Here is a 26,203-nt window from a genome sequence, read left to right as displayed (position 1 = left end):
GATAATATAGGAGTCAAACTGTTTGTACCATTGTCTCGGAGACTGTTTCAACCCGTACAAAGATTTCTTCAATCTGTAAACTAAAAGCTCGTTTCCAGGTTGAGTGAAACCTTCAGGCTGCTGCATGTATATATGCTCCTCTAAATCACCATGCAAAAAAGCAGTTTTAACATCGATCTGGTCTAAATGCAAATCTCAACTAGCCACCAATGTAAGTTCTGCTGTGAAAAACCCTTTGCTACCAAATGAGCCTTGAAATTCTCTCCCTCTTTTTCTGTTACTATTGGTTTCTTCTTATACACCCATTTGCAACCAATAGGCTTCTTACCCTCAGGAAGGCGAACTAACTCCCATGTGTGATTGTGATTCAAAGACTCCATCTCCTCAACCATGGAAACCATCCACTTGTCATTTTCCTGACTAGTAACAACATCATGAAAGGTAACCAGATCATCACTGCTAACAGTAAGTGCAAAAGAGACCAAGTCTTCAAAACCCAATCTGTTCAGAGGCTTTATATTCATCCGTATCACCCTATCTCTGGCGAGACTATAATCCTGCAAATCATCTGTAGCGGAACCACCAGAATTCGGTTGAGAAGTTTCTATTTTATCAATTGGAAACTCTCGAAATCCACCACTGTCGTGTATTTCTTCTTCTGTAACATGGGTTGTTTATAAAAAAAATCTCTATTGATCACAATTTTCTTCGCAACTGGATCCCATAACTTGAATCCTCTGACACCTGTCTTGTAACCCAGAAAAATGCACTCCTTCAATTTTGCATCAAGTTTGGATCTCTCATCAGCAGGTACATGCACATAAGCAGGACAACCAAAAATCTGTAAGTGATCAAAAGTAACATCATGACCAGTCCATACCTCTTCTGCAACTTTCCCAGCCAATGATGCCCTTGGCAATATATTGATAAGATAACACGCCATGTTAACAACCTCAGCCTAGAAGTGTTTGGGAAGCCTCGTATTCAACCGCAAACATCTGGCTCTTTCATTCAACGACCTGTTCATCCGTTCCGCAACACCATTATGTTGTGTTGTCTTGCGTATTATAAAATGCCTCTTAATCCCATGCTCTTTACAGAAGTTTAGAAACTCTTAATCTGTGTACTCCGTACCATTGTCAGTCCAAAAACACTTGATTTTTCGTCATGTTTGGTTTTCTACCTCTGTTTTCCACAGTTTGAACTTCTCAAAAACATCAAACTTCTGTTTTAAAAAATACACCCAAACTTTCCATGAAAAATCATCAATAAAAGTAACATAATACCTAGATCCACCCAAAGACGATGTCGTGGAAGGCCCCCATACATCAGCATACACATAATCAAGAATCCCTTCAGTTGTATGCTTCCCATTCTTGAAACGAACTTTAGTTTGTTTACCAAGAACACAATACTTGCAAAAATCGAGCTTACAGCTTTTAACACCATGCAACAGATTTCTTTTATGTAATTCAACCATACCACATTCACTAAGATGAGTAATATGCATATGCCACAGTTTGGTAGTATCATCACAGGACTCAACAGAATGAACTCCACCTACAACGATACTCCCTAACAATCTGTAAATATTCCCTGCAGTCATCTTTCCTTTCATCACAGTCAAAGCTCCTTTAACAATCCGAATGGTTTCTCTATCCTCATCAGCCTTAGGGATAAAACCATTATTGTGCAAAGTGCCCAAAGAAATCAAACTCTTCTTCAAATCTGGGATATATCGAACACCAAACAACGTCCGAACAGAACCATCATACATCTTAATTCTGACATCACCAATACCAATAATATTGTAACATCGATCATCACCCAAATAAACAGAACTAGAATTAATCGACCTATATGTCGAAAACCAATCCCTATTTGGCATTATATGATAGGAACATCCAGAATCAAGAATATAGGCATCCATCAGTTGAGTCGTTGAAATAGAGAGCATATCACCCTCACTGCAATCAGAATTGTCATCCTTGACCACATTCATAGACTTGGATGAGTCATCACACTTCTCATCAGTCTACTTTTTCAACTTCGGACAGTATCACTTCATATGTCCCGCCTCCTTGCACTTGTAACAGTGAATTGTCTTCTTATCCCTAGATTTGGATCTGAAATTCCACTTCCCAGACCCTGCCTTCTCTGGATTCCGTCCATGGTCTGGATTACCCTTGACATATAAGCTATCAGCTTGAGAGATTTTCCCTGCATTCTGCTTCCGCTGGTTGTGAGCCAATAAGGCTGCAGTAATCTCCTCAACTTTGATAGTCTCTTTCTACATGTAAGAGTAATCACCATGTGTTCATAAAAGGGAGGCAACGAACACAACAGAATCATCGCTTTATCTTCGTCCTCAATTTTCACATCAAGCCGAGTCAAATCAAAAATGATTTGATTGAAGACATTCACGTGTTGCACCAAATCATGATCGTCCTGCATCTTCAGCCCATACAACCGCTACTTTAGTCGTTAAGGATTTGGACATAAACTGACTTTTCAACTTCTTCCAAATTTCATCTGGAGACGATAGATTCCTGACGTGATACATGACCTCGTCCGTCAAACATATTGGTATGGTTCCTGCCGCTCGCTGCTACAATTCTTCCCAATCTTCTTCCTCCATCGACGCCGGCTTTGTAGGTCGCAAAGCCTTCAGGATCCTTTGCTGCGCCAACAGATCCTTTACTGCGCCAACAGATCCTTCACCCTTGTTTTCCATAATCTGAAGTTACCATGACCATCAAATTTCGTAACTTCAAATTTGACTCCTGACATCTGATACCAATTGTTGAATAATCGGGTAAAGAAAACAGAAAGAGCATAAGAATTTTAACGAGATTTAGCAATGTGCTTACGTCCTCGGTGCCCTAGGCGGTGCTAGAATTTTTATTCAATGTCTCATAGGTTTTGGTTACATCTTCTTTTATAATAAATAAACCCTGGTATATATATTTATAAAAATAACCCTGTACCATACCGCGGGGGCTACGCCCCCACACCCTCAACCCACATAATCGTAACCCCTACTACGAGACTTCTTTACCGATATATTTATGAGCCATACCTAACATCGAGGCTTTTATATGATTAGTTATATAGAATAAAGCTTCCATCAAGATTGAGCTAGATAAATTTGACTCAAATCCAACATTTGCCATCCTTTGTCCCTTTTCTAAAGTAAATTCTGAAAATGTTGAAGATATATATTTTTCTCATGCATGCTACCATGGAATATATAGTCCAAATGAGTAGCGATTTGAGGAGTGTGTTCTGTCTTTCCGTAAGCCTGACATCATTCATTATAGCGTGGCAAGCTGTCTATTGTGGGAGTTATTTTAATCCAATATGGTCCCTTGTTCCTTTTGCAATAATCCAATCTTTATGGTTGTGTTGAAATGAAATAGTATTTAGAGATAAAAACTTTTATGCCAATCAGCTTTTTCTCCTTATCAAACCTCAATTGCTTGATGGTATAAGACCAAATTCCTGGACGCAAAGATCTCTATGAATGATTTAATTCTTAATCTAACCTTTCTAGGGAATAATCGTCTTTGTTCGAATAATCCCAAAGAGGTACTAATATAGTCCCTCTTCCTCTGGTTTTCTTAAATTTAATGTGGATGATGCTTGAAATAGTGGCGATGATCGATGTGGTATTGGTGGGATCTTAAGAAATGTTTTAGGAACATCTTTACTTGTCCAATCTGATTGACATCAGCTCTCATCCACTGGTAAAATTGTTAGCCAATAAATTTGCAGGTAACTTCTTTCTCAACTCAAAGTGGCTATATAACTATAGCGCATTGATTGAAAGTGACAATAAAGTAGTCACTAAGTTGATACTTGACCCCTTTAAATCTAATGCATTATAGAAACCGATAAATTTACGTTTCAATGATATATGGAATGCTCCTACTAGATCAATGAGTTTTACATTTCATTTCTAGAGTCCAAAATATAAAAACCGATAATTGCTGAAAAAAAGAATATATAGATTATCAACAATTGTTAATTTGACACATTCATATTGTAGTTACCGTTCCTTTGCATTATAATCTCTTCGCATGTCTGACAGGTTATTTGGTTCTTACATTATGATTCACATGTCAAGGATTGGATCCTTCTGTTATCTAGGAAGGTAGCTCTATTGAAAGGATTTTCTAACGGGGCTTGAAAAGTTGTTGAAGCTAAGCATTCTTAGCTCTATTGAGGTGTTATCAGGACCTTGAAAGATGATACTTCATTGGGTTATGTGGACTAATTGGGTGCATTTGACTGATGTTTCTTAAGATTGGTACTATTGGCTACCATAGAAGTCATAGAGGCATTAGTCCTTTGTCTTTGATCTAAGTTTTGATTCTATTTCCAGGCTAGGCGTGTTGGAAATAAAATCTACAAAATAAAATTGTTAGCAATGATTGGAAATTAATAAAATATTTAAAGAGTAAATCAAACAACTGTATCATAGTATAAACCACTGTCTTAGAAATAAATTATCTCGATATGTGTAATCGTTGCTATAAGCGACCGTCCTCCGATGTTAGCATAACTATTTAGAAATTCGTACACCCGAATTTCAGGGTGGACAACAGTGAAATATGTAAAGGAGATGACATGCTTTGAATTGTTGGATGAAGAAACTGAGAGAAAAACCTCTTTATTTATAGGCTGATTAGAGGAATAAAATCGTAAAAATAAATCAGTACTAAATCACTGATTTAATTCCAAAATTAAATATTTTTATCTGATGTAGTTGGTTGAACCTAGCCTCAAATTTATCTAGGTCCGATCTCTGAAAACTCAAATTCCAGTATTAATAGCTAGCACTTCTATTAAAATACCAACTTGCACAACTCATACAACAAATTGATTTTCATATTACCAGCTAGCACAGTGAATATTCAGATAATTAATCTGACCAATTTAAAATTTTTTTTCCTATAAATACATTTTACAAATTCTCATTTCAGTTTTGGTTTCAAAGAAATTCTTCTATTTTTTCTCTAAAAAGATACAACGCGAGCGGACGTGTCGAAGACACGTATTACCACGATCACGACCACGAGCCGAGTCAGGCTGGACGAATAGCGACAACACGTACGTGCGAGGGAGTTATCTAACCATATTCACTAAATGAGGGTAAATATGATCCTTTAAATACCATTCCTAAGGGATTTTCCCTCTTAATATGGGATAGAACTAAAAATCCCCCACAAATATGAAAACAATTCTTTGAGGAAGAAAAACTTTGATTAAAAAATGAGAGAATATCAATTATGAGATTAGCAACTTAAGCACTAATGAATGTATCTAAAAATAGTACACAATAATAATGAGTAATTTTTTCTTAGACAAGCGAATGAATCTTAAACTTTCTAAGATTAGGGTGAACTCATAAGAGTAACCCTCTTTCATCAAGATTCTAATAAGTGTATTAGAAAAATAATCCAATATTTTTCATAGAAGATTACTAATTCTTCTCACTTACGTAGGTTATTTCATCAATTTTATCTCAACATAAACCACCCAAAACCGGGCTATGAAATAACTAAAAGCTTTTACAATAGTTCATCCTCACATATAGGTAAGGTGAATTTCTTAAAGTTCATTTTAAATGAACAATCAAACTCTGGGTTAAGAAATCATTAAGAATAAATATTCAACCTCATTATTCAATTAATTCAATGTGTCATTCTCACTAGGAACACCCAAACTCTTGGTTTGAATTCATTAAGAGTGTTAAGAAAAAGCATCTTCTCTAACAGTAAGTTCACCTAGTCCTTCGCGATTAGGACTACCCACTCAACTCTGGGTTGTAAACTTATTAAAAATATATATTCAACCAAAAATCGGTAAATTCATCAAGTTTTTCCCACTAAGACAACCCAAAGTCTAAGCTATAAATTTATTAAGAGCAATTAAACTCATATTTTGCATGTACATTATTCACCTTAGGGATAGGTAAGAGAATTTACACTATGAGTCTTTCCATGGTTTCGTTTGACCACATTAAACTTAGATAACTAAGTTAGGTATACACCATGAATTCCACAACCAATAGGCTTTAGACCCATCCCCCTCGATGAATCCAGAACTAATTTTTGACTAAGCCTTTTGGTAAGAGGATCAGCTTGGTTCCTCTCTAGCTTCACATACTCTAAAGAGAGTACTTCATTCCTTATTAAATGTCTCATTGATTCATGCTTAATGTGAATATGTCTATTTTTACCATTATAAGCTTAGTTTTGAGCCATACATATCGCAACTTGTGAATCATACAACAAGGACACCGGAGGAGTCTTCCCCACAAGGGTATTTCTACTAATAAGTTTTTAAGCCACTCAGCTTCTTGCCCAGCTAAGTCAAGAGTAACGAACTCTGACTCCATTGTAGAGCGAGTAATGCAAGTCTGTTTAGCATACTTCCACGAGATCGATGACCACTTAAGGTGAAAACATACCCATTCGTAGACTTTACTTTATCATTATCAGTAACCCAGTTGGTGTCATAGTAATCTTCTAGAACTGAATGATAGCCAATTAAATTGAGTTTCCAATCTATAGTACCTTTAAGATACTTAAGTAAGTGACTTAGTGTAGTCCAATGTTCACCACTAGGATTATGAGTATATCTACTCAATCTACTTACAACATAGGATATATCTGACCAAGTATAGTTCATTAAAAAAATAAGGCTCCCGATAATTTTAGCATACTCTTGTTGGGAAACGCTACTTCCTTTATTATTAAGGAGTAAAATACTAGCGTTATAAGGAGCACTGACAAATGTGACATTTAAATTGTTAAATTTCTTTAACACCTTCTTAATATAGTGTGTTTAATTTAAAGAAAATCTCTTATCAGTTTTGGTAACCTTAGCTCCTAAGATTACATCAGCCACTTATAAGTCTGTCAACTCAAATTTAGTAGACAGTTTTTTTTTAGTTTTGTTAATGCATTCAATGTTAGTACCGAATAACAACATGTCTTCAACATATAGACTTATAATGACACAATAAGTCTCGAACATTTTCGAGTACATGCATGTATCCGCTCCATTAACAATGAAACCAAAGCTCAAGATGGTTTTGTGAAATTTCTCGTACCACTGTTTTGGAGCTTGTTTATGGCCATAAAGTGATTTTTTAAGTCTAAACGTTTTGCCTTCCAAGCTAGGTGCTTCCAAACCTGATGATTGCTCTATATAGATATCCTCGTCTAGATCTTCATTCAAAAATACAATATTTACATCCATCTGGTGTACCTGAAACTTATGAAAAGAAGTTATCGTAAACAATGTACATTAAGATTTTCGTAAAAAGAGAGTACATATCGAAGAAGTTTATGCCAAATTTCTAAGTAAATCCTTTAACTACTAGTTTTGACTTATATCTTTGGATTGACCCATATGGCCTAAGTTTCTTCCTGAAAACCAACTTAGAGTTGATCGGTCTAAACCCTCTAGGAAAATCTACCTACTTCCAGTGTGATTAGACATTATTGACTCTAGTTCTTCATTTATTGCGGTTCTCCAAAAACTAGCTTCAATAGAACTTATAGCTTCATCATTCGACTTTGGGTCTTCATCTAATAGGACATCTTGAGGTATAGAAACATAAATAGTGTCTACCTTACTTAATTCAATAATAAAGGAAGTTAGGAAATATGGATCAAAGGTAGTGACAACTCTTTGTTTTTTACTTCTTTTAGGTTCTAATTCTATCTCTAGAGTAATTGAAGGTAACATAAGAAGGTTGAGGTACGATTTTCTATTTGATTTTGAACACCTAATCTAAGTTTCTTTAAAGGGAAGTTATCTTCAAAGAACACAACATCTCTAGATTCAAAAATAGATAAATCATGCAGATACATGAACCTGTATACGAAACTATTTGCAGCATACCCGATAAACACTACATCAACGGTTTTGGGACCGATTGTAGACTTCTTAAAGTCAGGCATTTCAACTTTTTTCCAAACACCCCCACACTTTCAGGTATTGTAAATTAGGTTCATAACCTTTCCAAAACTTGTTTGAGGTACATTTAAATTTCTTATGAGCTACTCGATTTAAAATATGATTTTTTAACTGAATGGCTTCCCCCACATGTTATCAAATAACCCAAAACTTAAGAGTAAAGAGTTAATCATCTCCTTTAATGTTATGTTTTCCTCTTAACTACCACATTCTATTGAAGAGAATTGGGGGTAAAGGTTTTATGAATAATGTCATTCTTTTCACACACTGCCTTAAGAAAGTTAAATCTGCATTCACCAACTCTATCGGACCTAATCTATTTTATTCTCCTATCAAGTTGATTTTCAACTTCTACCTTATAAATAAGAAAGAAGTTCTCAACTTCATAAATGAAGTTTTAAGGAGATATACCTTTTTATACCTTGAAAAGTCATCTACAAAGGTTATATAGTAGAGTTTACCTCCCTTACTTTTAGAGTTTCTAAAGTTTACTAGATCAGTAAGGATAAGTTCTAATAGTTCTCGTATAGATTAGAAAATAAATTCATTTTAATAAGTTTCTTAAGAGAGTGAATGTTCACATGTCCTAATCTTGCATGCCACATATCAAGAGCCTTAACAATATAAGCATAAGTGGTGGTTTTATTACTTTCATTAAACTGTGTTTCGATAAACCTATATTCTAATAACATTTCCCTACATAATCACCATTCTGGGAAAATATGAGTTTATATCGACTTCAAAAACTAGTTTAATGTCTGCCTTATTCAGTAATCCACCACTAATCAAATTTCTACGCAGGTTATGTATATACAAAACATAACTTAAGGATAAATATTTACTGGAAGTTAGCTTTAGTGAAACTTCCCTTTTCCTAACACTTCAAAGCTACTAGAGTTCCCCATGTACACTTGATCACCATTCTTCATATCCTCGAACCAAGTGAACAGTTCCCGTTTGGCACATAAGTGTCTGGAAGCGCTAGTGTCAATGATCTACTCAGCATTGTTCTTCACCAGGTTAACTTTAGAAACCACCACTGCTATGACATCGTCAATGTTCTCAACAATGTTCAGTTATGGTTTATTCTAATTTTGGTAGTATAATCGTTGTTGGCACTGTAGTCCTTGTGTCCGACCCTCCGCACACATAGCTTAATTTGGATAATTTTGAAATTAAATGTTGATTAATTGTTGTAATTTTATCTGATGTAGTTGGCTGAACCTGGCCATATTCCCAAAATAACTACTGAGATAACTTTTAAATCAACAAAGCAAATAGCTGAAATTAAACTCCAAAAATAAAGATGTTGTCTGTTGTAATTAAGATTCGAACCTGGTCTTAAAGCTATCAACTAATGCAACTGTTACAACATATCGACTTTTGGATTACCAATTAGCATAATAAATATACAAATAATTAATTTGACAAATTTTAAAATTATTTTGCCTATAAATATGTTTTATAAATTCTCATTTCAGTTTAAAAAAAAACTTTCATATTTTCTCTTAAAAGATACAACGCTCGCAAATGTTCAACACGTACGACCTGACATGTGGTGGTGATGTACATGTGCGAGGGAGTTATATAATCACATTCAACAAAGGAGGGTAAAATTCATCCATTAAATACCCTTTCCAAGGGATTTAGCCTCTTAATGTGGGATATATCCAACAGGGTGGACCTATGTCGATCCATCTTGGTCTCGCATTGTTGCATTTGTTCCGGTTGTTGTCTCTTGTGCAAAGGTCGGTGATGATGTTGCAAATAAGATTTTAAAAGTGGGTGTTAAAGAGTTGGCGTTAAATGTGATAGTTGATATTCAAAGTCTTGGACTGTGTGGAGCAATAAAAAGTTATTTTTATATTTTTTTACGATTGGTGGATTTCTTGAAGTAAATCAGAGGTAGAACATAAGAAAAAGTTCATGAACTCTATCTTCAAAGAATACCTAGGGCTTTTGAAATTAGATTTAACGATTCAGTACAGTGGCAGATCCAGGAATATTGTTTAGGGTGGGCACCCATATATTAATAACATAATTTTTTAAAGATAAAAATACTAATAATATTTTAATTATAATAAAAAAGTCTACAAAAATACAACTGAAAATAAATTTTACAATTATTCCCTTCTCGACCTCATTTTCTAAATCTTTGTATGATATTTTCATTGTCTACAATATCATATATATATCTTTCTTAATAAAAGTAATTAAGAAATTATTCAACCATTCATCTCCCATATGATTACGTAGTCGATTCTTTATAAAGTGCATCGCAGAGAATGTTCTTTCCACCATTGCGATTACAATCGGTAAAACCAAAGCTAGCTTCAAAAGTAAGTACACAAGTGGGTACACAACATGCTTCATTGTCTCAACCATCTTTTCTGATAAATCACAAAATCTTTCATCTGAACAAACATCAACAACATAATTCTGAAGCTGACAATTGAGCAACATAAGGTTCCCTGTAAAAAATTCATAAGGAAAAAACTAGGCAAGACGAATCAGTTTGTTCTTATCAAAAGAAATAAACAAGTTTCTTGGATTCAAGCAAGCAATACAAAGAAACAACTTTGTACTTGTCTCAAAAAAAACAATTATTAAGCTCTTGAAGTTGTCTATCAATTACTTGATAAAGAAATTCAACTTGAAAATGATCCAAATTTAAAACTTCACAAATTTTTCTCCTAGATCTCCCTAGAACAAAAAAAAACATTTTCTATCTTTAGAACCTCAATTTTATTTTTTTTTCACAAAAGAAATAAACTTCTTCAAGTAAAGATTGTCATACCACATCTCTCATCTTTTGTAATCGTTGCTTGGACACACTAACTAAATGCATAGCATTCACAATATTTTTTATCACTTCGTTGCAATGCTTCAGATAATTCATTAGTAACTCCTAATATATTTTTCATCAAGTGCAAATTAAAAACAATCTCGAAGGACTGTAAAGAGCTCAACAACATTCAAGCTTCAGCTCTTTTTTCTGAGTGTGTTCCATCTTCCTCAATAATTTCAAGCACATCCATCATATAAGAAAACATCACAATCAAGTTAACAATAATTTCATAATATGAACTCCAAAGAGTGTCTCCAGCTCTCTTTATAACAATTTCTTGATTTAATCCACGGGCCCTAAAGATTTCACCACTTTGTAATGCTTCTCCTACCTTAATCATTTGACTAGATTGAAGAATTTCTTTTCTCTTGCTTGAAGCACCAATCACATTAACAAGACTAGCAACCTCAACTTGTTTTTTAGCAACCTCAACTTGTTTTTTAGCAACGACAACAAGTGCTAATTGTAGCTGATGTGCAAAACACACTCGTTAACTCTTAGAATCAAACTCCATTAAATTCTCCTTGCATATTACTTGCCCCATCATAACCTTGTCCTCTTATTCTTGAAAAACATAATTCATGAGTTCCAAACACATTTTCAAGAGCATTTATAAGTGAAGCAGCAACAGTATTAGAAACATGAACGAGACACAAAAATCGTTCAACAACTCTTCCTTTCTTATCTACATAGCATAGAACATTAGCCATTTGCTCTTTAACAAATATGTCACGGGACTCATAAACTAAAATAGCAAAAAAAAAAATCATTTCCAAGATCATCAATTATTGCACAAGTAGTCTCATTAGCATGTGCATTAACAATATCTTGTTGTATGGATGGTTCTACTAATTTAAGATTGCCACAAGCATTTTTGAAAATTTTGTTAACAATTACATTATGAGTAGCAAGAAATTGTAAAAGCTCTAGAAAATTACCTTGATTACAAGAATCATAAGATTCATCATGTCCACGAAAAGCTAATCCTTGTTGCAAAATGAATCGAACACAATCAATTGTAACTATAAGATGAGTTCGATAATCTTGTCTGGCTTGATTAGATTGCTTCGTAATGACAACTTCAACATGTTGCTTCTGATTCATTAGAGCTTTACATTTTCTATAAGCTACGTTATGAACACTATTAGGACCTCCAACTAAAATAGCAAATAAATTGAATAAACAAATTTCAATCTTTAGGGTGGGCACTTGCCCACTCTCATGCATATCTATATATATACACACACACATCTGCGGCTGATTCAGTAGAAAGCTAGGCTTCCAAAATTCTGCAGCTTTTCATTCGCAGGTTATTCTTTCTCTTAACAAAGGCAGGGTGCATATGTTGAACCCTCATTTGGATCTTGTGTCGTGGTCCAACTTGATTAGATTGACTCTGCATAGTGTGTCATTGTCGGATGTGTAAAGGTCCTATAGAGGTCTCGACTTGTGATTCCCCTTCGTGTTTCGCCTCGCTTTTCAGGTTGCACAAGGATTGTGCAATGCTATGTGATGGATCAGTCCTACACCCGTTTAATGAGCCTCACTTTTCCTTGGAAAAGGACGGATGTATTGTTAGTGTCCTGTTGGTGTATCTTCACTCTTGGAATGTGTTCTAGTGTGTTAGTTGCTCTAGTTTGGATAATGTAGGTTATATTGTATAACTGTTTATTTTTTAATAAAAGATTATGGATATTCTTTTTCCCTTCCGATGTTTCGATTGAATCTTCACTCGATTAAATTATGAGAGAATTTTTAATGAGACCCGATTTATCTTTCAAAAAATAGTTGATTAATGAGTCCTAAAATGCGTCTTATATTACCAAAATTTTGGCATTATCGGTAATACAATGTTACCAGCCTAATGTAATTTTTTTAATCTAAACTTAATATGTATTACTTTTTATTGGATTTCCTTCGTAAGTTATACCTTTGTTATTATTTTGAGTAAATTATATGTTTAGTACTTAAACTATTAGTTTTGATTCATTTTAATACTTAAAATTTTAAATTTTTTAAAAAGTTATACTTAAAGTTTAATTTTTGTTTCATTTAATACACCTATTTAAAATTTAACGTTAAATTTTGGAAAAAAAATTAAAAATTTAAGTACTAAAACGAACCAAAATTGATAGTTAGGTACTAAACGAGTTAAGTTTTTAACAGTGGGGTACTAAAATGTAATAAAAACTAAATACTATGTATGATTTTGAAAAAGTTAAAAGTCTAGATACTAAAATGGACCAAAACTGATAAATTAAATACTAAATGCGTATTTTTACCCTATTAGTTTTTATTTATCAAATTTTAAAATCTCTAGAGTTTAATATCCTCCGAAGAGTTATATAGTTTCTTTAATTGATCATTGATAGACCCTCAATTATATCTAACACTCAAATCTATTTCCTTTGACAATATAGTCATTATCATCCTAAACCTAACATCAACGCTAAAAACATATATATCTACCCTTCATACAATATTGAAGAAGGGTCTCTTTGAAACCTCAGAATCTTTGTACCATCTCTATTAATTCTTATATTAATCAATATATGTGATTTTTCATTTAAATTAAAAAAAATAAACAGTTCACTAATAACTTACTTAAGTAATTAAAGGAATTATTGTTGTTTCTAGAGGTAACCAATTAGAGTATCAACGATTTTCAGAGTGATTGAATGTTCATTATCATATTGTTGAGAATATTTAAAACAAATACTAATTTATAATCACCTTAGTTTAATAAAAAAATAAACAATTACAAATTACCATAACCTCGTTTCTCCTGTTAACATAACGAAGTATAAGATTGTCATATACAAAATAACTTACCTCAATTCTTAAAGGAATTGCTATTCTTTTTAGAAATTTTGGATTCGAACTCCAACAATTGCAAGGGTGATTGAGCGTTTATTGTCAAATAATTTAGTCTACTTTAGACAGGAGCGTATAGAGGTTTTGTCCCCCCTAAAATTATTTAATTTCTATTTAGCCCCTAAAAATTATGATATTGTAGTTCAATAGAATGTTAAAACTGCACTATAACCCTTAAGAATTAATAATTCAATTTTGAACCTGTAATACGATTTGTGCTTTCACCCTACCCTATAGGTAACTTTTAAAAAGATATTTTTTCTGTTGAAGTCTAATAAATTATCTATTTTTCTTGTTTTTATATTTCCAATCTAAAAACAAAAAATAGTAAAAGAAACTTTAAAAACTAAAACTTGCTTTAACAAATTGATGAGGTTTTGACCCCAATGCAGGACGAACTAGTAACCCGATCCCGAATGATCTAGTCCACACCTTACCATGCCTCAGGCACGTGTGTAATCCATCAAAAACACTTCCTCAACTTCAAATCTCAACCGTTGACATAACAAGTTTGTAAATGAGAAAATAACCTCAGTGACCGAAAATTCCTTATAATATACGATTTTGATCAATTTTTTTTCGATTTGCCAAAATGACCAACAAAATCGCAATGCGATCTCTAAATCGCAACGCGATCTCCAGTATCGCAAATCAGTTTCCAGATTCGCAACGCGATTTTGACTATCGCAATGCGAATATGTAAATCACAACGCGATTCTGACTATCGCAACGTGATAATACATAATCGCAACGCGATTCTGACTATCGCAACACGATTCTGACTGTTGCAACGCTGAATTTCAAATTCGCAATAGGTTTTAGTTTCGCAAAACAAATATTTTGGGTATATAACTACGCAGCAGCAACAACTCATAACCTAAATCCCTAAATCGCAACTCATTCCATCTCAATCTATCACTCTCTCCGGCGACATCCGTTCCTATATCCAACGACATCCTTCCCCATCCGGCAACAAGTTTTAGTTTCGCAGCTCGTTTGTTTAGTAAATTAATTTAAAATAATGAAATCATCTAATGTTGATCATGTTTTGATAGATTTTTGTTTTGGAGGGTCATGGGAGAATGTTCATGGTGTTTTACAATATATGCCTTTACCCATGAATCTTCAACTAAAACTGTCAATAAAAGAGTTAACTTATGAAACTCTAATGTTACGTGTTGCAAATAAATTGAATTTAGAGCCCTTAAGTGGATTTAGGCTATCTTATCAGAGAAAAGGTAAAGTTTATTTGTTAACCGACAATGAAGATGTTGAACGATTCATTGCTTACATTAGTGTTTCGCAAGATGATGTTACATTGTATGTTGTTGAACCTAGAAGTAGTGAAGTTGGGTCAGTAGCGGGTAGTAATCAACTAAGTTTTTCAACCCCAGTTTATGGTGCTCAAAATTTAATGGTTCCACCACAATTTCATCACCAAACAAATTTTGTTTCACCACATTTCCAATACCAAACACAATCTCAAAACCCACAACCTTTCCCTAATCCAAATCCCAATCAACTTTCAGCACCAAATTCCGGTTTTCGTATTGATCAGTTAGACGATGATGAGCCAACAGAAAAAATTGTGAGTACTAGTCAGTATTCGAAATTTGATCTTGGTCAATACCCGGACTTTGATCTTGGTCAATACTCGGATTTTGATGATGTTTCAGAAGAAGAAATAGACCCTGCGTGTAATGATTTTGATATTGGTCAATACCCGAATTTTGATGATGAAACAGCCGCTGCCGAGGAAGATGTTGTTGATGATAATGAGGAGGAAGTTACGACTGTGAATGAACATGTTGAACATCCATTCTATAATTCATATAACCCTGAAGAAGAAAAAGAAGAAGAAGAAATCCCCGAAGAAAATGCCATAGGAGTATAACTGGAATATGCCAGAATTACTTCAGATACCGGAAGAAGAGTTGATAAAGATAGCAGTTGATTGTTACACAAAAATTATTTGTATCAAGAAAGATGATTGTTTTGATACAAAGGAAGACTTGAAGATAGTTTTGTATACGAAATTTGTGGAAGATGGCTATCATCTAAAAGTTAACAAATCAAGCAAAGATCGTTTCAAAACAAGGTGTATGATTGACAAAAACTGTACGTGGCGTATGATTGCAAAGAGGATAAAAGATTGCGAAATGTTTCAAGTTAGGACTTTTATTGATAAACATACATGTTCAAGAACCCAAGTTTTTCCTCACCATAGACAGGAAAACAAAAAGGTGTTGGGTGGTTTTCTAGTTGAGTTAATGTTTTTGAATGGCAAGGTATATCGGGGACATGAAATTATGACTGACATGAATGCTCGGTTCAAGATTAGTATCTCATATTCTCAAGCTTGGAGAGCCAAATGTTATGCCTTGGAATTGTTGAGGGGGTCGCCAGAATCATCGTTTGCCCATCTGCCGGCTTATTATCACAATTTAAAGCTAAAAAGCTTGGGTCGGTAACTCATATCAAAACAGATAGAGATGGACGCTTTGAGTTGTTGTTTATCGCCATTGGTGCTGAGGTTAGTAAATCAATATAATTTTGTTGACTCATTTTTGTTAGTTACATGCATTTCACATTTAAATGATTATATTTCTTGTGAATATGATTTTGTAGATTCGTTCGTTTATTACTTGCATGCGCCCAATTATTATAATTGACGGAGCACATTTAAAAAGTCGATACCTTGGAGTAAACTTATTAGCAGTAGCCATATATGCTAACAATGGGATACTGCCAATAGCTTACGGGGTTGGCAAATCTGAAACCTCTGATTCATGGACATGGTTTATGGGGCATCTTAGGGATTGCATAAGTCCTATTAGCAATCTGACAATCATATCCGATAGGGCAAACTCAATTGACAACGCTGTTAGAAGGTGTTTCCCAGATGCTTTTCATGGATTTTGTGGTGTTCATTTGTATAGAAATCTAAAATCAAGGTCTGCTGGTATAAAAAATCACAAATGGACATACTGGAAGGCTGTAAAAGCTTATCGAGAAGTGGATTTTAATAAGCATATAAATTTTTTAAGACGTGTTTTGCCTCAGTGTGCTCAAACACTAGAAGATTTTGGGTTTGAAAGATGGTCAAGAGTACATCAACTTGGAGCAAGATATGGTTTCATGACGTCTAATAGTGCAGAATCAATCAACGCTCTAAGTCGTTATTCCCGAAAATTACCCATTACTATGTTAATGGAGTTTTTTCGAGCCTCTATTCAATAGTGGTACTACAAGAAAAGAAACCATGCATGTATTATTTCTTTAAATTCGTAACTTATCATATATTTTACTAAGTATTATTTATTTAAATTTACAGGAACATTGGAACATCGTGTTACACCATGGATTGAAAAAAAGATAATGAAACGTGTTGTGAAGTCAACGTCATGGAGAGTTGAACCATGTTCAAACACTTTGTTTGAAGTATTGGATAATAACTTAAATGGGCTTGTCGATCTAAATGCAAAGACGTGTAGTTGTATGAAATGGCAAACATCTGGTTATCCGTGTGGCCATGTTATAAAAGTTGCTCTTCATCTAAACCAAGATGATTCAAGCGCATACGCTATGGATTGCTACACTACAGAAGTATATCGACAGACTTATGTCGAGATTATCTACCCTATTCCACATCCTTCTGAGTGGGACATACCAGATGACTTACAAACAGTTTTGCCACCAGCCATGGACAGAAGGCTACCTGGCCGACCAAAACGTCACGATCATATACCGTCTAAGGGAGAAGAGAAGAAGAGATCGACATGTAGTCGGTGCAAGGAAAGTGGTCATACAAGGTTGACATGTGGATCACCAATGTCATCACAATCATCTTTTCCTCTACCAAAATATGGATCCTCATCAAAATCCAAAGCTCATATGGTGTCAAGAAAAAGGCAATCAAAATCGTAATCAAAATCAAAATCCCAATCACAACCGGCTTCACCTTTTGGGACTATTAACTTAGGTGATTTTTAAGTGCAAACGTTGTATTATGTGTATTTTATGTGTAAACTTTTAACATTTTCAGTTAGGCATGTATTAGTAACTTGAGTTTGAACATTGCTATGATCTGTTCAGTTGTTATCACTTATTACACATTCATTTGAATATCGCAACGCGAATTTGACTATTATGAGTATTTTATGTATAAACTTTTAACATTTTCAGTTAGGCATGTATTAGTAACTTGAGTTTGAACATTGCTATGATCTGTTCAGTTGTTATCACTTATTACACATTCATTTGAATATCGCAACACGAATTTGACTATTATGTGTATTTTATGTGTAAACTTTTAACATTTTCATTTAGGCATGTATTAGTAACTTGAGTTTGAACATTGCTATGTTATGTTCAGTTGTTATCACTTATTACACATTCATTTGAATATCGCAACGCGAATTTGACTATCGCAACGCGAATTTGACTATCGCAACGCAAAAATCGCAACGCGAATTTGACTATTGTAACGCAAAAATTGCAACGCGAATTTGACTATCGCAACGAGAAAATCGCAAAGCGTATTAGACTATCGCAACGCGAATTGACTTTCGCATTGCGATTTTGGCTTTCGCATTGCGATTTTGACTTTCGCATTGCGATTTTGAGTTTAGCATTGCGAAAGTGTACCTTCAACAGGTCTTTTGCCTTCAATATGATGCAGATTGAAATCAACAAATCAACTTTTACATTTCAATCAATTAAACAAGAACAAATAAGAATTATTTACACATCAATTAAACAAATCAACTTTTACAAATCAATTAAACAAGCAAAAAATGCTAATAATTCTTATTTTCCTCATCAATTAAACAAACCAGACTTTTAAGAATCAATTAAACAATCAAAAAAAGTGTACCCCAGACAGTTGTTTATGCACCCATACATCAATTTCACGCAGCTCACTTCAGGATGAACCTGCAGAAATCAAACATTTGCTCAAACAACACTTTCTACACATCTAAAACCAACAAACAACAAATTATTATTGAATTCTAAGTACTTAACAACACTTACATTTGACTTACAAATTGTTTATGGACACTTTGATAACGCGGATGCAGGTAGGTAGCGTCTCGCATATATCGCTCTAGCCATAAAATGCCGAAACCACAAGCCTACTGCACCTCTATCTCTATCGGTGGGAGGTAGAAACTGTGTACTTCCTGTCGTCAAACGCTCCAAGAACATGCATACGAGAGGACCACAATCCCCTCTGGCTTTCTGCGTTTGTTGTGGCCCGGTCTCGTCTCTGATAACTGTAACATTTAACTTCTTTGGCTTCTTGTTTCCAGAATAAGTCCAATAATTAATCGCATCCAAGAATTTAGCCAAATTAGAGCTCCATCCCTTAATAATATCTCTCAAATAAGATAATGATATGTAATTTATCATGCTGTCATATACTATTGTCTTCAGGGATGGGAGCTGAAGCTCGACGAGAAGCCAATGAGTACGTTCCAAAACAGGGATAAACACTTGCAATCATAAGTAATAATTCAAATTGCGCACTTATTTATAAACACCTTTAAAATATTTAAAAAATAAATACTAACCTTATTGACCTCCCACCATACATGATAAAGTTTAGCTTGTTCATTAGCCAACACATATGATTCTTATCGTTGATTCTTCAAGTGAACTACGTGAAAAGACGTCGGCATAATTGTATATCGCGTATTTGTTTCCCTCAATTTCTTTACTATTAGAAGACGTGACACCCATGCATCAGTATGCTATTTTACAAAAAAGATATATACTAGTGAATTACATAAATTTAAAAAAAATTAATCAAAATGAAATATAAGAAGAAATATAAGACTTACCCCCCATCGAAATAGCCTTTGTCTTCAACCCCTAATAACACACCCCACCAAGACCGATTAATCAACAAATGCATATCATCGTTGAGTTTGTATATGTCAGCGTAACACCTCTGGCTCCGCTCATGTAGATAAAAATCAACTGTGGTCTTAGCCCAAAAGGTATTATCCAGAATTATTTCTGGTAGCTGTCTCCTCTCCACTTCATCTGTCAGAATGGTACTGGTCGGTAACTCATACGAAAGCCAACAGTCATCCATCATGTTCGACACGTGAGGGGGTTTCTCAATAATTTGACATATTACGCCGTATGAATCGGACTCTTGAATGGTGGGAGGGACCTCTTCAACGATGACAGGGGCCTCTTGAACGGTGGGAGGGGACTCTTGATGGATGATAGGGGCCTCTTGAATGATAGGAGAGACCTCTTGAACGATGACAGGTGAGTCAGTGTTCTTTTTACGGAGTCTTCGCACTATTGGGGTGAACGGAGACGTAATGGCACGTACACGCCGTCTGATGCGTGAACCCCGTCGTCCAAGAAAAACCCGACGTAAAGTATTCACCTTATCGGGCCGCTAAAAATAAATTAATACATAAATCAGTAAATAAATAGACATGATATTAAACAGTGAAAACAAATACAAATATGTTTCAAACTTGCACGGTATTCACCCAAGTCATTATTCTATCATAGTTCACAAAATGCATCAGATAACATTTCGGAAGTAAGCACTTATATACACATTTAAAAGGACATCATATAGGTTTAGTGCATGTTCAAGGACAACATAAAGAGTAGTAGTTTATTCTTGAAACTTAAATTTGCAACACTGTGAAGTTAGTATTTGTCTTTGTCTTTTGGTTGAAGTAATGCAATCCATTCAAGTTTCAATTTGCAGAAGAAGAATAGTTTCTAAAACTTAAAATCGCAACACGAAACTTAAAAATCGCAACGCGAAAATGACTATCGCAACGCAGAAATGACTATCGCAACACGAATTTGACTATCGCAACGGGATAATCGCAATGCGAAATAAAAATCGCAACGCGAAACCAAAATCGCAACGCGAAACTAAATTCCCGTTGCGATTTTCATTTTCGCATTGCGATTTTCACGTTACGATTTTTATTTCGTATTACGATTATCTCGTTGCGATAGTCATTTCCGCGTTGCGATAGTCATTTTCGCATTGCGATTTTTAAGTTTTGTGTTGCGATTTTAAGTTTCAGAAACTATTCTTCTTCTGCAAATTGAAACTTGAATGGATTGCATTACTTCAACCAAAAGACAAAACAAAGACAAATACTAACTTCACAGGGTTATTTTAGAATTGTTTAGCAGTATTGGCAGCAACCAAATGAATTTATTAAGCAATCTAAGTGAAATGGTTAATCTAAGTGAAATTACGAGTAAATAAAGTTAAATATGAAAAATCTTAAACTTACCTCGTTGCGTAGAGTATGAACCTCATTCTACAACGATGCTACCATCTCACGTAGAACCGCTACCTCACCACGTAAAGTAGATACCTCGTCACGCCATGCACCATTGTCATCGCGTAAAGTACCGACCTCCTCACGCAAGGCATTGACCTCATCACGTAACTCCCCTAACTCATCCCGTGGAGGTGGAGAACAGGGAGATAAATGTCGTGGCATCTTTGTCGGTCGCCTATCATGAGGTGATGGTGGAGAAGAGGCTCGATGATGTGACAGAATAGGTGATGGCTCTCGTTGTAGAGGTATATAGTGTGGTCGATCAGGTGATGGCTCTGGGTGAGGTGATGGCTCTTGAAGTGGAGGCTGCTCATCATCCGTGCCATCAAAAAAACGCTTACTAGCTTGCCACCAATCAATTGCAAGCTCAGCCTCCGTGGGTGTCAGCCTCTGTAATGGAGTGTTGGCCTCCTAACAATATAAAACCTCAAACAAAGTTAAACGTGTACTAGTAATAACTTGTTTATATATGGTAGTATTTGTGTTAACTTACATCATTTATTATCGTATACCATAGTAACTCTTCCCAAATCAACAGTCGTCGTTTCCTCTTCCAGGAAATAGCTCTAGGAATATCATTTGAAGTTTTTAATGCATATGTCTGCATGTCGGGAAAAGCCTCAAATATCCAAATCTACAAAAACAATATAATACACAAACATTAGTAATTGTTAAATAATTAATTATAATTTTGGAAACATTATATATAAATTCTTACCTTAAAGGCCCAAATAAAGCCTGACAAAGTGTATTTGGAACCATCGCCACGTAAACTTTTGCGGTCATCAAAGGCAGACGACAACTTATTCAAGGTAGCTTTCCATAGATACGAACCCCACAGAAACAGGTTCCATGCATTTAGGTCGTCTACCAATAATATTAGGTCCTTAGGAATAGGTTGTCTGGCCTCTCTGCCTAAAAAGTCGGTATGCAAAAGTACTAAAAGGCATACTCGGAGAACATCGATGTCATCCATCCGAGTAAAACCATCTTTCTTATTCAATAATCTCGTCAAGTCGTCGACATGTAAATTCGGCTTCTCCATTTACAGCTCAGGAAAAACCCGGGATAACCATGATGGGCGGGCAATATGACTAGTGTATCGACCTACATCATCGTGTCCGAAGCGTAGACCAGTGATTAAGCAAAACTCCTCCCGCCCAAAACACGTATATGCCGGTGGAAAACGAAACCATATCTCTTCATTACCACGTTTTATACTCTCGGGTAGATCGCTAGTCATGGTCTGAAGCCACAAATGGGTCAACATAGCATCTCCACCCGGATGTTGTACTTTCAGCCATGGCCCGAAGCAAGTATCCTCAAACAATTTTCTTTGTACAGGTGAAAGGTTCGACGCAATTGTAGTGACTAGGCTTATTTTATTCCTTAAGGTCAATTGAGCCGAAAAAAAGTTCTACAAAAACAATAAACATACCAAGTTAGATTAAAAACTACACTGTGAAGATATACCAAAAGCAATAGAGAACAATAATAAACATAAAGAGTAGTAGTAGTTTATTCTTCAAACTTAAATTTGCAACACTGTGAATTTCGTATTTGTCTTTTTTTTTTGGTTGAAGTAATGCAATTCATTCAAGTTTCAATTTGCAGAAGAATAATAGTTTCTGAAACTTAAAATCGCAACACGAAAATGAAAATCGCAACACGAAAATGACTATCGCAACGCAAATTTGACTATCGTTGCGATTTTCATTTCGCGTTGTGATCCTCGGTTTCAAATAGTCATTGTCTAAAATTGAAACTTGAATGAATTGCATTACTTCAACCAAAAGACAAAACAAAGACAAATACTAACTTTACAAGGTTAAAGACTAAACAGTTTAGCAGTATTGTCAACAATCGAATGAATTTAATAAGCAATCTAAGTGAAATGGTTAATCTATTATTGAAATTACCAGTAAACTTATCATCAATTTCTATATGAAAAACCTAATAATAATACAAAAATTTCAAAATAAAAATAATTAAAAAAACTAACCCTCGGTGGTTGATTTGGTTGATTTTCCATTTCTGATCGTGAATGATTGTGAGGGTGGCTCTGAGAAATAGAGACGGATTTCGCCGGAGATGGGGACGGATTTCGTCGGAGATGGGGACGGATTTCGTCGGAGATGGGGACGGATGTCGCCGTAGAGAGTGAGAATGAAGATGGGACTGAGTTGTGATTTAGGGTTTTAGGTTAAGAGTTGCGATTACGGGATGTATTAATATTCGTGTTTGGAATTTAAAAATAAAATACACGTTGCGATACTAATGGCGCTTTGAAAATCGCATTGCGATTTTGTATTATCGCAACGCGATAGTCAGAATCGCGTTGCGATTTACATATTCGCATTGCAATTTTCTAAAATTGCAACGCGAATTTGGAAAATCGCAATGCGATAGTTAAAATCGCGTTGCGAATCTGGAAACTGATTTGCGATACTGGAGATCGCATTGCAATTTAGAGATCGCATTGCGATTTTGTTGGTCATTTTGGCAAATCGAAAAAAAGTTGGTCAAAATCGTATATTATAAGGAATTTTCGGTCACTGAGGTTATTTTATCTTTGTAGATACTATCCAAACCCTAAAATCAAACTATATGAAGGCAAATCAAATGTTGGTGCTGGAGTGCACACTAGCCGGCTCTTCCCCTCTCGGCTTTGTTGTCTTACTCTCAGAATTCGGTCTCAGTACAGCTTAAGCTCACACCAATCAAAATGGGGTCAGCTTTTGTTTCTAGCACAAGTTTTCTTGTAAATGTTGTTTTTCGTTTGTTTCAGCTTGATCTTAGCATTTGAAAATTGCTAGCTCTGTGAATGATTCTTGTGATATATTTTTTTGTTTATTTCAGCGAAGTAGTCGTTAAGATCTGGTTTATGTTATTAAATGATTTGTCGGTCAATTTTTTCTCTATGATTCTGGGTTTATTAGTTAGTGAGAAAACTTTGGAGTTTGTGGTGGGTGAAGATGTCTTCAACTACCTGTTTGGGTAATGTGAAATTTGTGGAAGAAGGAATGTAGTGTGAAATGTTAGGTTAGTATTAGTGATTATGGTAGCTGTCGGACAGGATTTTACTAAAAATTTATGGGGAAAATGAATGATTAGCTTTCGTATAATTCGATATCTTTTAGATTTTATATCTGTGATGCGTCATCTTGAAGATTGTGATGTTCCATGGAAATTTCATAATCGTTTTGTTTTAAGAACAAAGAACAGAGAATCAGAAACTAATTCAAAACGTAGTGTCATAGTGTTTGGCTCGGATATCTTTTATATGGATATTACTTAGTTTGCATACCAGTCCGATGAACTGAATAATTGCATTAGTAATTAGGTGTTTCTAAATTATTATTTTCTAATATAACATTTTTTTTCTCTTACATTTTTCTTGAACTATATAATATTAGCAAATTTTATAATGAATGAATATTCTAATCGAACCGAATTCGATTGTTGTTTAATTTTACTTGGTTTATATATTTTACAATATATAAATTAATATTATGTTTCTAAAATATTGAAAAGAAGCTTCAAAATGTTATATAGGAAAATATTTTTTGAAATAATAAACTAATGAATGGAAATTGTTCGGATTTCGGTTGGGTCATTTCTATATGTATGGTGTTTGGTTTTGCTTTGGAAACACCTATAATATAATTAATTGTTTGTTTCCTCTATAAAATTGAACCAATAACTATCCTTGATAAACCTTCTTTTGGTTGTTTATGCTGCATTTTATGGAAATATGCTAAAAAATGGGGGATTTGTGCAGGAAGACTCGTGGAATGGGAGCTGGTCGTAAGCTGAGAACCCACCGTAGGAGGCAGAGGTGGGCCGACAAGGCATACAAGAAGTCAAATCTTGGAAATGAATGGAAGAAACCATTTGCTGGATCATCTCATGCCAAAGGCATAGTTCTTGAGAAAATGTAAGAACTAATTTCTGCACTCTTTATGATGTCAGCAGGTTGTGCTTGAGTTGAATTTGGAACTTTACAATTTCATAACTGGCTTTTACAGCGGCATTGAAGCTAAGCAACCTAACTCTGCTATCCGAAAATGTGCTCGTGTTCAGCTAATCAAGAATGGAAAGAAAATCGCCACATTTGTACCCAATGACGGTTGCTTAAACTATATTGAGGAAAATGTAAGTTATACTGTTATACACTTTTTGAGTCGAACATGAGTGATCTATGTTAATAATTTCTTGGTTTTTTGGTGTTGCCTGGTCTAAACGGCATGCATGGTTTTGATTTGGTGCATGATGAGGTTTTGATTGCCGGATTTGGGTGAAAGGGTCATGCTGTTGGAGATATTCCCGGAGTCCGTTTTAAGGTTGTTAAGGTTTCTGGTGTGTCACTTCTAGCTCTTTTCAAAGAGAAGGAGAAGCCCAGGTCTTAAAATTTACTGATAGTAATAAGAATTTAGCTTTCAGTTTCTTTTCTTTCCTGAAAGCCTAGTGTTTGGGATTTTGTAATGAAGGATTTGTGAACAATGTTTTTTATTGATCCAACTCAAAAACTGCCCTTTTTGTTTCACATTCGAGAGTTTTTCCCCCCACAGTATTGTACCCCTTTGTTTGATGCCTCAAGTAATATATCATTACTTGTTGCATAAGGATGATAATAGGTTGGTTGGTGGAGAATTAGATTTTAATTGATAGTATTTTAAATTCTCACCAATATAGAAATCAAATAATTTTCATATATTTATATATCATATGATACAAACATACATCAATTACATACTTAAACATCAATTTCATACATATAAATATAATTGTATGGAAATAAATTTATTAAAACTATCAATTAAATGATCATAGTTTCATTTTGAATATATTTATGTCAGAAATAAAAATTAAATAAAAACAAATAAGAAGATACTTCAAATATTAAAATTCTATATGAACATAGATATTCAAACTAATAGAACTTGATATTGACTGAGATTAAAATAAACCATTAGGTATCAATTTGAGACCGATACAACCGGTATTTGGTATCGGTAGTTATCAAGTAACAGCCAAAACTACCTGCTTTGACCACGTTGACCATTGCTGAACATGCTCCCCTGCTTGTTGCTTTCTTGTACTTATCCACATAACCTCCTGCATAGCTCAACAACTAAGTAAACAAATG

The 26,203-nt window shown here is 34.6% G+C and overlaps 1 protein-coding gene across 1 annotated transcript; it reads left to right on the top strand.

The window, feature by feature from the left end:
* The first annotated feature begins 23,691 nt into the window (after positions 1-23,691).
* Positions 23,692-25,600, top strand: LOC120143792 (40S ribosomal protein S23-like). Its single transcript, XM_039158023.1, has 3 exons — positions 23,692-23,784; positions 24,836-24,991; positions 25,083-25,600. Exons 1-3 carry the CDS (start codon positions 23,780-23,782, stop codon positions 25,246-25,248), a joined length of 327 nt encoding a protein of 108 aa, XP_039013954.1. The 5' UTR covers positions 23,692-23,779; the 3' UTR covers positions 25,249-25,600.
* The last annotated feature ends 603 nt before the right edge of the window (positions 25,601-26,203 follow it).

This window comes from Hibiscus syriacus, unplaced genomic scaffold (assembly GCF_006381635.1).
Source record: "Hibiscus syriacus cultivar Baekdansim isolate YM2019G1 unplaced genomic scaffold, ASM638163v2 tig00110864_pilon, whole genome shotgun sequence".
Classification (NCBI taxonomy): Eukaryota; Viridiplantae; Streptophyta; class Magnoliopsida; order Malvales; family Malvaceae; genus Hibiscus; species Hibiscus syriacus.
This window is presented reverse-complemented; position numbering and strand designations above follow the sequence as displayed.

Bases quoted from the DNA above. Each gene is read 5' to 3' on its own strand.
- LOC120143792 (XM_039158023.1), top strand. The intron at 24,992-25,082 runs GTAAGAACTAAT...TGGCTTTTACAG, and splicing joins GGCATAGTTCTTGAGAAAAT to CGGCATTGAAGCTAAGCAAC.